A 14978-nucleotide genomic window follows, 5' to 3' on the forward strand; every position below is an offset into this window, starting at 1 on the left:
CCCAGGACCGGACAAAGGACAAGGTAATGGGTACATGGAATGTAAGAGGAGTGAATGATGAGGTGAAAGAGAGAGAGATTGTCCAGGTGCTTGAGGGTGCAAAAGTGGATGTATGTGGAATAACTGAAACAAAATGGAGAGGAGAAAGTGTGAGAGAATGGGAGTATGGATGGGGTATATGTGCAGGAGTAGATGAGAATGAGAGGGCAAAGGAAGGAGTATGTATAGTTGTGAGTAAAAGATGGAAGAAGAGCATAAGACAGTATGGATCAGTTGGGTCAAGGATTGTGTGGGTAAAGTTGAAAGTTGGAATACAAATGTGGGCGATTGTGTGTGTGTATGCGCCAACGCAAGATCGTGCTAGAAGAGTGAGAGAAGAGTTCTGGACAAATGTGGAAGTGTGCATGGAAAAGTTTGGAAGGAATGAGAGAGTGTTTTTGATTGGTGATATGAATGGTAAAGTTGGTAATGTGAAGGTGGATGGAATAGTTGGTGAGTGGGGTGTGCCTGATGAGACAGATGAGAATGGGAGTGCGTTAGTGGACATTTGTGCTGGGAGGGGGTTGGTGATAGCCAATACCCTCTTCAGGCATAAAATGATCCACAGGTATACATGGCGAGTGATGAGAAGGGTGGGTGGTGAACTGAATGAAAGGAAGGCAATGATTGATTATGTGTGTGTGGATGAAAGGATGCGAAGATGTGTAAAGGATGCAAGAGTGTATAGAGGTTGGGGGAGTGGACTTTCTGACCACTACTTGGTGGTGGCCAGAATTAGGATGCAAGTAAGATGGAGGAATAGAAGAAGGGAAAGACGAGAGGAAGGAGTAGTTGCAAGGAGAGTGGAAAGGTTACAAGAGGATGAGAAAAAGGCAGAGTATAAGAGAGAAGTGGAGGAACGATTGGGCAAATATGAATTGGAGCAGATGGGAGATGTGTGTAAGATATTTACAGAAGAAATATGTGCAGCATGTGATGTGGTGTGTGGAAGGAAGAGAAGACGGAGGGGGGTGCAAGGAACAGCGTGGTGGACTGAAGAGGTGAAACAGGCTGTGGAACAAAAGAAGAAAGCATACAATGAATGGATGAGAAATAGGGGCGTGGAAGAAGTTGAGAGGCGGAAGAGAGAGTTATATGTGGAAAGAAAGAAAGAGGTGAAAAGATTAGTAAGAGAGAGTAAGAAGAAAGTGGATGAGGAATTTGGAAGGAATTTGAGTATAAAGTGGAGGGACTGTAAGAAAATGTTCTGGAGAGAAATGAAAAGTAAGACAGGGTGGAAGTGAAGTTAGCAGGGGAGTGAAAGATAAAAATGGTAGATTACTAGTGGAGAAGGGAGAAAAAGTGAGCAGATGGAGAGAACACTTTAAGGAATTGTTGAACGTAGAGGATGGAAGTAATGCGAGTGTGAGTGGCTGGGGAATGGCTGGGAGAAGGAGGGAGGTGAGAAGACAGGAAGAAATCAGTAGGATAGAAGTTGTGGAAGCAATGAAGAAAGTTAAATCGGGGAAAGCCCCAGGAATTGATGGAGTGTGTGGTGAAATGCTGAAGCATGGGGGAGAGATAGTAGTAGAATGGATGTGGAAGATGTGCAGATTGGCCTGGGAGGAAGGTAGAGTCCCGGAGGATTGGAAGTCAGGTATAATTATTCCCTTGTACAAAGGAAAAGGGGAAAAAGAAGTGTGTGGTAATCATAGGGGCATTTGTCTTCTTAGTATAATAGGAAAAGTGTATGGTAGGATACTTATATACAGAGTTAGAGAAAGAACAGAGAAATTAGTTGGAGAAGAACAGCAAGGATTTAGGATGGGAAGAGGTTGTGTAGATCAGATATTCATTCTTAGATCTTTAGTGGAAAAGTTTCTAGAGAAGGGAAAGAAGTTGTATGCGGCTTTCATGGATTTGGAGAAAGTATATGACAGGGTGGATAGACAAGGATTGTGGAAAGTGTTAAGAATATATGGAGTAGATGGGAAGTTGTTGAATGCTGTGAAGAGTATGTACGATGGTGCAAAGGCTGCAGTGCGTGTGGATGGTGAACTAAGTGAATTTTTCTCTTTGAACGTTGGTTTGAAACAGGGATGTGTCATGTCTCCGTGGTTGTTCAATCTGTACATGGATGGGGTAATAAAAGAGGTACAAGGTAGGGTAGTGGATGTTGGAGTGGCCCTGGTGAGAGAGGATAGTGTTTGGAAACTCCCTGTACTGTTGTTTGCAGATGATACTGTGTTGTTGAGTGAAGACGAAGGGGAGCTGCAAGGCTTGGTGGATGAGTTTGAGAGAGTGTGTAAGAAACGGAACCTAAAGGTGAATGTAGGGAAGAGTAAAGAGTAAAGAGTCTTTGAGAGAGGTGAAGTTAGTGAATGTACAGCGAGGTTGGATGGTGAGGAATTGGAAAATGTGAGTACGTTTAAGTATTTGGGTAGTGTGATGAGTAAGGATGGAGCTTTGGAGGGTGAAGTGCTTGAAAGGGTACAGCAGGGAAGAAAGGTTGCTGGTTCCTTGAAAGCAGTGATAAGAAACAGGGAAGTGAGCATGGAAGTGAAAAAGTTACCACATGACAGTATTGTGATACCAACTCTAACGTACGGAAGTGAAGCTTGGACGTTGTTGGAAGGACACAAGTCAAGAGTGAGAGCAGTGGAAATGAGTTATTTAAGAGGAGCCTGTGGAGTCACGTGGAGAGACAGGCTGACGAATGAGGATATAAAGGAGCGTTGTGGTGTGGATGTGGATGTGATAGGAAGCGTTATGAGGAACACACTGAGGTGGTTTGGCCATGTGGAGAGGATGGAGGGTGAAAGACTGACGAAGAGAGTGTATGTGAGTGAGGTGGAGGGGGGAAGAGGGAGGGGGAGGCCGAGGATGAGATGGAGGGATAGGGTGGAGAGGTATATGAGAGAGGGGGGTGTGAGTTGGGAGCAGGGCAGTGAAATGGCGGGGGACAGGGCGACTTGGAGGCGATTTGTTTGTGGCCACCCCAAAAGGGATTGAGGCGTCTGGCAATAGATAGATAGATAGGTTAGGATGAGAAGCCATAGTCAAGTCTGGCTAAGAATGCATGATTCTCTAGCTACAAGACATACTAGGGGATCAGTAGACCTAATTTTCTGACAGTCTAGTTGGCTGTCAAGTATGAAAAGTCATATGTTGTTGTTGTCGCTACTGCTGTTTGCAGTGTTCCCTGGATCAAGCATATGTGAACCCAGTGCACTGCAGAAATCTGGACATTCTGCTGAGTCCCCCCCTCCCCTCCTTTTTTTTTGTGATTAAGTTTAAAAAAACTGTATGTACTGGAAGAATCACGTTCATAAGGTAAGTTAATTTGTGATACAATGGAGCAGCATTATAGCGCTGGCACAGTGGACTGTTTGTGAGATGAATGCTGGGTTACTACTGATGGAAAGATGGATGATGGTAACACTGCAGTCTTGTACGATAAATTGGTCACTCTTTTGGGTGGGCAACTTCTACTGGATGCACTTCTATGAAATGTTCTTAAAACATTGCGTATGGCTGAAAAATAAAAGTGTATGCGTGCGTGCGTGTTTCATTTTAACGAAAAAAAAAAAAATGAAAACCAAAGGCTGGAAACAAGCAAAAATCTGTCCTTTCCTGGAAGAATTTTATCAAAAGAAAGCCAACTGCATATCCATTCATTTCACAGTGCCTAAATAAATTATGTTATAAAATACCATCAGTCATATGCAGGTCAACTACTGGTCAACCACTGCATTGGAAAAGTGGGCAGAAAATGACTGAGGGTGTACTGCCTGATGGGTAATGTATGGCTGCAGTAATGGTGGAGGGATGCAAACAGACAGTTCAGACGAGCAGTAAACCACTGAAACAGTGACAGCATAGGGAGAAGAATACAAGAAAACAATGGAGAAAAACGCTAAACAGAGTCATAGATGGACAAACGACTACTGTATATGCAGCTTAGAAGTGCCACATGTGGTGAATCACTCCATGTGAGGGTTATATTTCACATAAGAGCATTTTGCCCCTCTACAAAGTCAGCAATGGTTATAAGAAAAAAGAAAAATAAGCGTTGGTTTAAATATCAAGGAAATGAATATTAGAATAGATCTTTCCATGACATATTCTAAGAGAGGGGAATCCTAAGGATAATGGGAGATGAGAATGGACTGAGATGTGCTACTGAAAATCAAGGAATACAAGTACTTTTCTTGAAGATTCTGTTGGGGTAAAGATACAAAAACTAAGTTTTTGACTGTTGAAATAACTGCTATGACAGACACTGTATGAATCCAGTGGAAAAGAGAAGGGTGGAATCATCAGCATAAATGCTGATAGGGCTATATGTACAGCTCAGAGTCATTAATGAAGACACAAAAGAGAGTTGGTGAAAGGAAAAAACCCAAAGGAAAACCACTACCAGCTTTAGAAGAAGAATAATGGCCATATATAGCAGCAGCTATAGAATGACCAGAAAGGACTGCAGATCAAGGGACAGACAGGACAGAAAATATAGTGGACAGTTTGGAAATTACAGACAGCTACCACTTTCATTTACTGAGAGGACTATACGAGAACTGTCTGAAAATCAGTGATTGGTGATGGACTCGTCTGAAAGCCTTTGAGATGTCAAGTCCAATAACAAAAGTTTTGACAATGTATGGCAACGTACCTCAGGGAGGATGACCAAAATTCTAAGAGGAAAGTGAGAAGATTGTCAGTGGAGTGTTTGTAGCAGAACTCATACTGACAGTCAAAAAGATTATGAGAACATGCTGCAAAATCTCCCTCCAAAGGACAGACTCAAAGACCTTGGATATGCAAGAGATACAATTCAGCATAGTTAAAAGGCTAGGAATGGTAACTCTTCTTTTAAGACATGACTGACTAAGAGAAAACTTCCAGCCAGAAGGGAAGGTGCAAGCTGACAAACTGGATTTTGATATATTTCAGTACAGCATTTTTCTTGAAACATATATCAATATATTGCATTTTGAATAATACTAAAATATGTATGGAGACAACAGTGCTGCCTTACATGTTAACTCTCTAACTGTAATTACCAGGTACAAGAACACGAGATATTTCACTGACAAAAATCAAGATAGCTGGTTTCTTTTATCCCATTCAGTTCTAGAGGCATGTTCTTTATCTTATTCTGGTTACTGTCGGATTATACTATTTAGTTTATGAAATACCTCATATTTGGCCTATCTTCATCATCTATGACTGCACTCTGTAATGTGGATGCAGGCTAATATAATCTGATAACCAATGGCATTCCATAAAAGTCCATTAAATAATAGATGACTGCCTTTCCCTCTGCTATTTAAGGCTTATTACATGAGGTCACAAAACTACTGCACAAAATACAAACTTGAAGGAACTGTACAAACAGTTCCTTTTGCATCTTCTCTTCTTAATAAATTAATACCAAATGTACACAGATACAAATACAAACACCACAAAATATATGCCAACAACAGTACATACAAATGAGGTCACTGGATTATACCAAAAGAAAAAAAAAAGAAATGCAACAAACTAGTATAAAGACAAAACACAACAAAATGCACCACCAGATCAGTACAGTGTTGAGTAAGACTGACCTGCTTGTCAAGGTAGTTGTTGCACCATACGCAGATGATCTCCAGGCAGGAGTGGACGTGACTGAAGGGAATAAACTTGCCTCGTGCCAGCAGGCTTCCTATATACATCATAGCATTCCCTCTCACATCACGGGTACAATTAGGATTTTCAAATTTCTTTATTCGCAAAAAGTCTAGAAATATAGTGGCTAGCCCTGGGCGAAGGGCAAGAAGATAAAACACAAGAAACTGAACATGAGAGGAGGCATGGGTACTGAGGACAATATGTGAAAATATTTCTTTCAAATCTACAAACAACTGCTTCAGTGCCTCCACATCATGCTGGGTCCCACCACACTCACACCCTCCTGTTCTACTGCCATCATCTGCACTTGTCTGGGTTACACCAGGACGGCATTTCAGCACTCCTGATTCCACAGTACTCTCTGCCAATGACTCTGCAGCCCCTCTCACCACCTTGCTGCCATGACAGGTATCATGGACATACTGCAGCATCAGCGTCATTAGTACATCAAGAGTGTTGCCAGACTCATGAGTCATCCCAACTTGTTGCTCTGTGTCTTTTGCTGATGCAGCCTCACCATCACCACCTCCATCAATCTCCTGAAAACGTCATTCTCATTATTAACATTTATGTAACATTCACATTTCAATATAATTGATCATGCTGGCACATGTAGTTCTTTTCTCTTAATGGCAACCAATTCCCTGCTCAGTTCTTTATCCCCAATTCAGTCCTCAATCCCCTGTCCATTTCAACTAGATTATGTATTTTTCACTCCATTCAAACTACCTCCAGATGATATTATGTAGGTTCAGAGAAGCTTCTTGAAACAGGGATATGAGATGTAGCCTTCCTAACATGCATACATTCAAACAACAATTACACCATTCTTTCTCTTAAGTAATCTTCATACTGAGGTTCACAATGGTACATGTTTTCTAATGACTCAAAGCTAAACCAAATATTGTACCACAATTAGCTAATTACTTACTACCAGTTACTAAAAACTGAAGGGAAAAAAAAATGAAAGCTGTGTAATATCAATGCCTCAGCTTATGTAGTGAGCTGCTAAACTTGTGGATCAATGAGTGTGACTTTCAGACAGGAGAAGGCTGCCCAAGATTGAGAATCATGGTGAGTCGTCATCAGGCGCCCAAGGTCTACGCATGCAAGCATGTGGGAACCTTTATTAACAGATACGATACATAACATTTCAAATGACAGGTTTTTCGTACCATTAAGATCTTCTAATTGCAGCAATAAAATGAAAATATGGTGATCCCTTGATTATCAAACATAAAAGAGCCACTGGTCACATTCGGACACAGACAATGTCTGGATATGGAATAATACCCATACCATTCAAACCCTACCTATATGTACAGTACCCGTCCTAGTTTTAGCAGTGTTCTTCGGTCTTTCAGTTATTTAGACACCAAAAGAAACATGGGAAAATATAATATAATGCTAGACACTACGGAAACAATGCATAAACAACAAAAATCCACAATGAAATCAATGAAGACGAAGGTTGCAAAATGATTTTTAATAACTCCAGTACTGTACTGTACTTACCACCCAGCGAATGGCAGACAGACGTCATAACTCGCTAGCCTGTACAGTAGCTGGTGTACAATAATCCCATATGGCCTAGTGCCTAATGTAATCACTTAAGGAATGTTGGAAAACTCCTCCTCCTCTAACCTTTGGAGCTGGACAATGAGTGGAGACGCGCGGTGCCAGCCACTGAACACAATGCTGCCATGTCTCTAACAGCCGGCCAGGCAACTTTGACCATTCAGTAGGGAGGCAGACGGCCATTTTTGCTCAGCTGGTGGGTTAGGTCTTATTACCAGTGAGTAGCTCAAGAGGCAGGCCGGGCGACTTTGACCATTCGGTAGGGAGATGGACAGCCATTTTTGCTCAGCTGGTGGGTTAGGTCCTATTACCAGCGTGCGGCTCGAGAGGCCAGCCAGGCAACTCTAACCATTCGGTAGGGAGGCAGATGGCTATTTTCGCTCAGCTGGTGGTTAGGTTCTATTACCTGTGCATGGCTTGAGAGGCCGGCTGGACGACTTTGACCATTTGGTGAGGAGGCAGACAGGCATTTTGCTCAGCTGGTGGGTTAGGGTCTATTATCAGTGTGTGGCCAGAGGCCAGCCAGCCACCCAACCAATTTTTTGAATCTGTAGGCCACCCAACTGACCAGGTCAAAAAGTTTATGTTCAGATACAGACAAAGACTTCAGATACTGTACTGACATAATAAAGCCATGGCCTAATGCTCGCATACACAGCATGTCCGGATACGGGATGTCCAGATAATTGAGGGATTACTGTATATCATTGCTGACATTGTTGTTCAGTTACCTCAGTCTATCTGCCCGAGCAGACTCATCAAACACAGGCAAGAAACTACCCCCGCAGGACCATCCCGTGCAGCAAACTGATGTACCTTTGTGGCAGACAGTGCCTCATCCTAGAGAAAAGTGTAGAGGTGTGGTTCCCGGATGGATATCACATTTGCTTCTCTCCATCCGTTTAACAGGGGCACCATAGTCAGCTTAACATCACCCTGTGATTTGGTTATATGGTTACCACCCAGCACTGTACTGTCCAGTCTCGTTATGAGATAGTGTGAAGACCTATCGCATAATGATTAATCGCAAAGCAAGGTCATATACATGGATTCAATGGGGTTGGGGAGGATGATCTTTACCACGAAACCTAAAATGCCTAATAAAGCCTCTGCCACCCAGCTGAAGTTTGACATACAGTAGGATCTCACCAGTAACGTCTAATTAATGCCAGAAAAACATTGCTATTAGGAAAAACGTTATTTGTGTGACATTAAAATACATGTACAAAGGGTTTATTGGTGCCGCCACCCCAGGACTTTTACCTATTTTTCCCATTTGAAGCCCTCCTATTGCTACTTTTTTTTAGCTGAAATGATAAGACCACTCACTAAATCATCGTAATATAAAACTCACCTTAAAGGAGTTACTGAGGTGTTTAGTGTGATGATTGCCCCAAGGCTTGCGCATGGAGGCTACTGCGGTGTACCCTGATCCCTCACCAGCCTCGTCTCCACTTCTGCCTCTCGCGCCAGGGTCACCCACTTCCATCAACACTTCATCAAACCCCACAAACTCAAAATCTTCAGGAAAGTCCCAAATGTCATCAATGTCTTCATCTACTTCAACCCCTCTTTACTGTTCTTCCTTGGCTGGCCGTCGTTGTGAAAGAAAGCGAGTGATGAGTGACTGCTGGCGGGTATTCACTTGGTAGTGATACTGTTTCTGGTATTTTCTTGAAATATGATTTACAAGTTCAATCATTTGCTCCCTTTTGCCTGAGTCACTCTCATTGTCTTGAATCATGTCATGAAGGCTGGAGCAGACAACCAGTAGGAGTGACTGCTTCTGTGTCGTCACATTTCTCTGCTCAGGCTCTTCTGAATCACTCGCTGCATCACCACTATCACCATCTTCATCATCCACTAGATCCTTGATGTCGTCAGCACTGTCTTTGCGCAGCATTTTTTCCAATTTTTCATGAGCTACTTCTTCAAATCCTGGAGCTGCGATACTGCAGACAGCTTGTAAGACTTGAGTCATTAATTCTGAAGGCCATTCTCTTTCCGTCTCAGCAGACTTGAGTTGTGGCAAGGGTGCCGACCAGGAGTGTTTAACGGTTACCAATGTTGTATTATTCCAGGCTTTGATGAAGAAATTTATGGCTTGTCAAATGTTATATTTCTTCCAGAATGCAGCAATGGTCATTATGGCAGGGGTTGCAGGTATGCCAGGTGGAGCAGGTGAGTCAGGTGTGGCTGTGGAGGTGGAGGGGCAGGTGGTGGGTGAGTCAGGTGGGGCAGTGAAGGTGAAGGAGATGGCGGCATCCGAGTGAGGGGAGGCGACAAGAGGAGGATCCTCTATCTTGTCCTCACTACAGCTCACATTTTTGGCTATTTCCTTCATCTCTTCTTGTTTGTCTGTTCTACTTCTCATCTTGTCATGGACGTATTTGTAGTACGACAACTTGGCATTTGCTATAGTTTCTTGGTCTAACGGTTGTAATTTGGAGGTTGTATTAGACGGCAGAAAAGCAATCTCAACTCCGGGGTGTTGTCCTACTAGAAATTGTGCATGACTAAGGGCACTGTCTAGAAACAGCACCACTTTGAAGGCTTGATTCTTCTTCCGACAGTACTCTCCGGCATCTTTAACAACACACTCATCAAACCACTTTCTCAATAACTCAATGGACATGTAGCTTTTCTACGTCTCCTCCCAGTAGACATTAAGTTTTGCCATATCACATTTTTTGTATGCCCTTGGTCTTTTATGTTTGTATATCACCACAGGCTTCATGAGTTAGTCACCTGAGGCACTGCACATTAAGAGGAGACTAAATCGATCCTTGGCCATTTTCACTCCTTTTGCTTGTTTTTCTTTCTTTGAAATAAATGTTGACCTGCGTGATTTCTCCAGCATAATCTTGTCTCATCGCAGTTAAAAATCTGATCTAGGGTATAACCTCCCTCTTGAATACTTTGAGTGGCAAATGCAGGGAAAGAATCTGTGGCCACCAAGTCAGCTGATGAAACCTCACCCTGCTATATGGCATGTTTTGTGCTACTTCTACCCTTAAACTTGTGTAGCCACCCTACTGAGGCACTGAAAGGAGGGGAAGACTTAATGCTTTTCTTTTGTGCAACTGAAGCGTACAAGGCCCTTGCCTGCTCTCATATCTGAGGGCCACTAACACATGCATTTTACCTCATTCCCCGAGCTAACCATTTCACTAGCTAATACTCACTCACAATCTGTTTCCATCACCTTTGTTGTTCATAGCTCACCTAGCATTTCCATCATTACTGTAATATTTCCTAGCCAGTGCAATACTCTTCTTTGTCTCCTCTAAGTTTCTCTTTATATTTCGCACCGTAGACTCAGGACAGTTCAATTTCTTCACAATGTCAATGTTTCGTGCACCATTTTCAATCAGTTCAACAATCTTTTCCTTTTCCTTGACCGAGTATGCACGCATCTTGTGGTTTTGTCTTTTACCTTTGAGTTCTTTTTTGCCAGTCACTTAAGAAGTTCCAGGGTGTTCTGGTGGCTGATCATTCCCTCCTCCCCCACCCCCAGTCCTCACAGGTACAGCAGAGGCCATTATCAACCACCAACCCTTGCAACCACTGGTTATAGAGGCGAAAATAACACATGCGGCACTGCATAATACGTCTATATTCACCAAGAGCAGTAAACATATGATGCACGTGTGACTGTGTGTGAGCATTCAAACAAGTTTAAGCGAGGAGGGTAAAGGTACACTTTATCTGAAGCAGTAGAAGCACCTTACGAAATCAGTTCTTCATCATCCTGATAGTCTGTTATATTTTTCTCATTATTTCTGGGGTGGTAAATAAACGTTTCTTGTGAAATTTATTTCCCCCGTTGTTTTTAGCTATGTTCAGCTATGTCAACTCATTTGAGCTGTCAATTGTAATGACAAAAGGTGTGGAAGGGACTGCCCTAACCTAAATGTTTAACTAAACCTAACCTAACATGGCATAACTGTACCTAATAATTTAATTTAATCTAACCTAACTCAGCCTAGCCTAACCTAACCTAACCTAACCTAACCTAACCTAACCTAACCTCGCATCCAGTTGGGAAGATAGGAAATAAAATCCACCTTTCAGTACGTTAAGTAAAATTCATCCATTCAGCCATCAACAAACAACCGTAGGTATGACTTAGGGAACCTGATGATGAAAATGGGGGAAAGTTTTCAAAAGGTAAAGGTAATTTATCACCCTGAAAATAGTCAGAAATATACAGAAAACATACTGGGGGAATATAAACTGAATTGGTAAGGTTTTTCTACTCCATCAAGTAAAGTGTACCTTTACCTTAAGGAGCAAAAATGTCATCAAGATGGCAGCCAATGAATGCTATCCAAGATGTGCCCAGACGTTTCCCCTGAAATAACCATTAATTGGGTGAATCCAACCGTTATTACAGAAACTAGGTATCTACTCTAACTTACAGTTATTGATGAAAACATTACTGTCGACATCATTATTGGCAAGATCCTACGTATGCTAGCACAAGTCGTAACCAAGGGTCCCGTTCCCAGAGGCTGGGGGACAGTTGGAGGGCCTAGATGATCACTCCACACAAAAAGGTACGTAGCACTTCACTTAATATCACAAACTGCACTACCTGTTAGGCACTTGCACTGTTATTTGGCAACAGCAATAGTGTTTCAGTGGCCGCTCGTGCAGAAAATGGAACAAAGGCCTACGATTTACAGCAATTGTAAACAGTGGGTGGTCATTTTGTCTCAGCTAATCAGATGTCCATCCATCCATAAATCCACCATCCAATCCTATGCCGCCCCAAGAGAAGCGTAGGAGCCTGGGGCAAGGCAAGTTAGTCCTGACATTTAAGATGAGAGTGACCAGCCTCACTCATCTCTAAGTGGCATTACATAAACAATAAACCTCAACATCCCTAGGATATAAACCTGCACCGGCCCAATCCGACTGGAGCATCTTAACTACCCACTACACCACCAGGCACCATAATTTCGTGTTATGGTTACCACCCAGCATAGTTGATTTCCTGGTGTACAGGAAACCATTTGGCTTGTCACTCAGTGTACAGCCACCCATGGGCAGAAGGAAGCGGAAAGAATGAAGGAAAGAAAGACAGAAGCGGGAGTGTAAGGTCACCTGTAGGCAGAAGGAAGAGGAAAGAAAGGCAGAAGACAAAGGAAGGAAGAGAGGAAAGGGCAGACACCTAAAGTAGCAATACATCGAACAAATGGATGGTGAGCGCCCCCACCTGTCCAGCAAGGGGAATATGATTACATAAGATAGACATGGTTTCAAAGTCACAGGTTTTAGTACTGCACACACAAAAAGGTATCACTTCACTTACTATTGCAAACTAACTATTTGTTAACTATTTCCACTATTATTTGACGACAGCAATGGTATTTCAGTGGCCTTTCATGCACAAAGCAGAATGAAAGGTAGATGATCACAGTGAATGAGTAGACTGTAGCATGAAAAGTAGACTGTAGCACCAGTCGAGCAGGGCAGTACTCCCAAGGTGGGTGGAAAACTGATGACAGGGAGAGCTGGAGCTCCCGTTTCATCAGCCCTCAGGACTAGATCCTGACCATCCCCCTTTGCTGAACTTTTTCAGTGTCAGATTAACACAAAGAGTAGGCCAGCATGCTCTCCAATACAAGTTTCTCTAACTGTCAACACCAAACTATATGCACAGTACACACTACACTTCCTATTCAAAAATAAAAGTAAAATGGCATCAGAAAATCAGGCCTCGGAGTCCCCAGGGGAGGTGACCATAAATTCCCCCACCATCAGCCCCTCTCCCAGTGACGGCTCAGAGAGATGCCTGGAACCACTCTCTGATTCACTTCTTCTTCATTTCCGCAACATTAGCGACCTTTCCTCTAACCTTCTCTCTGCTGAGCACCACCTCTCCTCCATTAAACCTCACCTTCTCTTCCTTACCAAGACTCAGCTGTCTGATGCAACCGACAGCAAACCCTTTACTGTATCCTCTTACTTTCTCTATACTCATTTCAAAGCCAAAGGTGGCTGTTGTGTATATGTATGCAACAACTTATCTTGCTCTCGTGTTCCTGAACTTGATTCTTCTGAATTCTCTACTCGCTACAATAAGCTCTCCTGTTATTCTCTGACTAAATATATCTTCGCTGTTTACTTATCCCCTAATTCAACCATCTATCAAAAATTCTTTGACTATCTTACTTCTACAATGCAACACATTCTATCCATGTCTCCTTTCTCTTAAATCTCCATTCTAGGAGATTTCAATGTTCACCACCACCTTTGGCTCTCCTCTCCTTTCACTGATCCACCTGGTGAACAAGCCTACATCTTTTCTATCCTTAATGACCTAGAGCAGCTTGTACAGCACCCTACCCGTATCCCTGACCACCTTGGAGAGAGCTCCAACATACTTGTCCACTTTCTTACAACTTATCCTTCAGCTTACACTGTTAATCTTTCCTCTCCATCGGGCTCCTCCGATCACAACCTTGTTACCTTAACCTGTCCTATCGTTCCAGTACAGCCTGTGGACCCCCCCAAAGGGAGGTTGTCTGTGGCACTTTGGAGCCGTGGATTGGGAGGCCCTCAGGCAGTACTTCTTTGATTTTCCCGGGAATGATTAGCTTCCATGGCCGGAGCCATCTGAGTGTGCCTTGAGCATTACAGAGGTTATTCTCTCAGGCATGGAAGCATACATTCCTTTCTCATAACCTTTGACTAATGCAAGAAAGCCTTGGTTTAATCACGCTTGTTCTAATGCTGTCCGCAACAAGGAGAGGGCCTACAAAAGGTACCAGAGCCAACCCACCCCTGAATCACATTTTGTTTATGTTTCTGCCTGGAATCGTGCTAAGTCTGTTCTTTGCACTACTAAAAATATATCATCTGTACTAAGTGCTCTCAACTTTCCAACTCGAATTCTTCCTGCTCCTTCTGGCACCTTGCCAAAAACCTTTCTAACAATTTTACCTCATCATCCTTCCCTCCTCTTTTCTATTCTGATGGCTCTGTAGCTATTTCTTCTACTGATAAAGCAGATCTCTTCGCTCAGACTTTCTCCTCCAATTCCAGCTTAGACGATTCCAGAGCTGTTCCTCCATCACTTCCCTGTATGACTTCCTCATGGCTGACATTAATATTTCTTCAGCTGATGCATTTTCTGCCATCAATGGCCTCAATACTAACAAGGCATATGGGCCTGATGGAGTCCCTCCAGTTGCCCTCAAGAACTGTGCTTCAGTGCTTACACCCTGCCTAGGTAAACTCTTTCTCCTTTCTCTCTCAACTTGTGCCTTTCCTTCTTGCTGGAAGTTTGCTCTCATTCAGCCAGTCCCAAAGAAGGGCAACCGTTCCCAATCCTCTAACTATCGTCCAATTGCTTTAACATCCTGTGTCTCAAAAGTTTTTGATTCTATTCTTATCAAATAATTTTAAAGCATCTTTCTTATCACAGCCTTCTTTCTGATCGTCAGTATGGGTTCCGTCAGGGACGCTCCACTGGCGATCTTCTCACCTACCTTTCAAACTCCTGGCCATCCTCCTTTCGGGACTTTGGCGAAAGCTTTGCCATTGCACTTGACATCTCAAAGACTTTCGATTGAGTATGGCATAAATCTTTAATTTCCAAACTACCCTCTTACGGTTTCAATCCTTCTATCTGTGCCTTCATCAATAGCTTCCTTTTTGGTCGTTCTATAGCTGCTGTTGTAGACGGCCATCGTTCTTCTCCTAGATCTATCAACAGTGGTGTTCCGCAGGGCTCTGTC

The 14978-nt window shown here is 42.9% G+C and overlaps 1 protein-coding gene across 1 annotated transcript in view; it reads right to left on the bottom strand.

Annotated features, from left to right (window-relative positions):
* The window catches only part of Tif-IA (RNA polymerase I-specific transcription initiation factor RRN3 homolog Tif-IA), a 124605-nt gene that overhangs the window by 47369 nt on the left and 62258 nt on the right, over positions 1 to 14978 (bottom strand). Inside the window, exon 6 of the mRNA XM_080267289.1 lies at positions 5589 to 6191. Within this exon, the coding sequence (XP_080123415.1) occupies positions 5589 to 6191 (603 nt within the window). The remainder of the gene's footprint in view (positions 1 to 5588; positions 6192 to 14978) is intronic.

Source organism: Coenobita brevimanus, chromosome 23 (genome assembly GCF_032717465.1).
Source record: "Coenobita brevimanus isolate Jiangsu-jjx chromosome 23, ASM3271746v2, whole genome shotgun sequence".
Taxonomy (NCBI): Eukaryota; Metazoa; Arthropoda; class Malacostraca; order Decapoda; family Coenobitidae; genus Coenobita; species Coenobita brevimanus.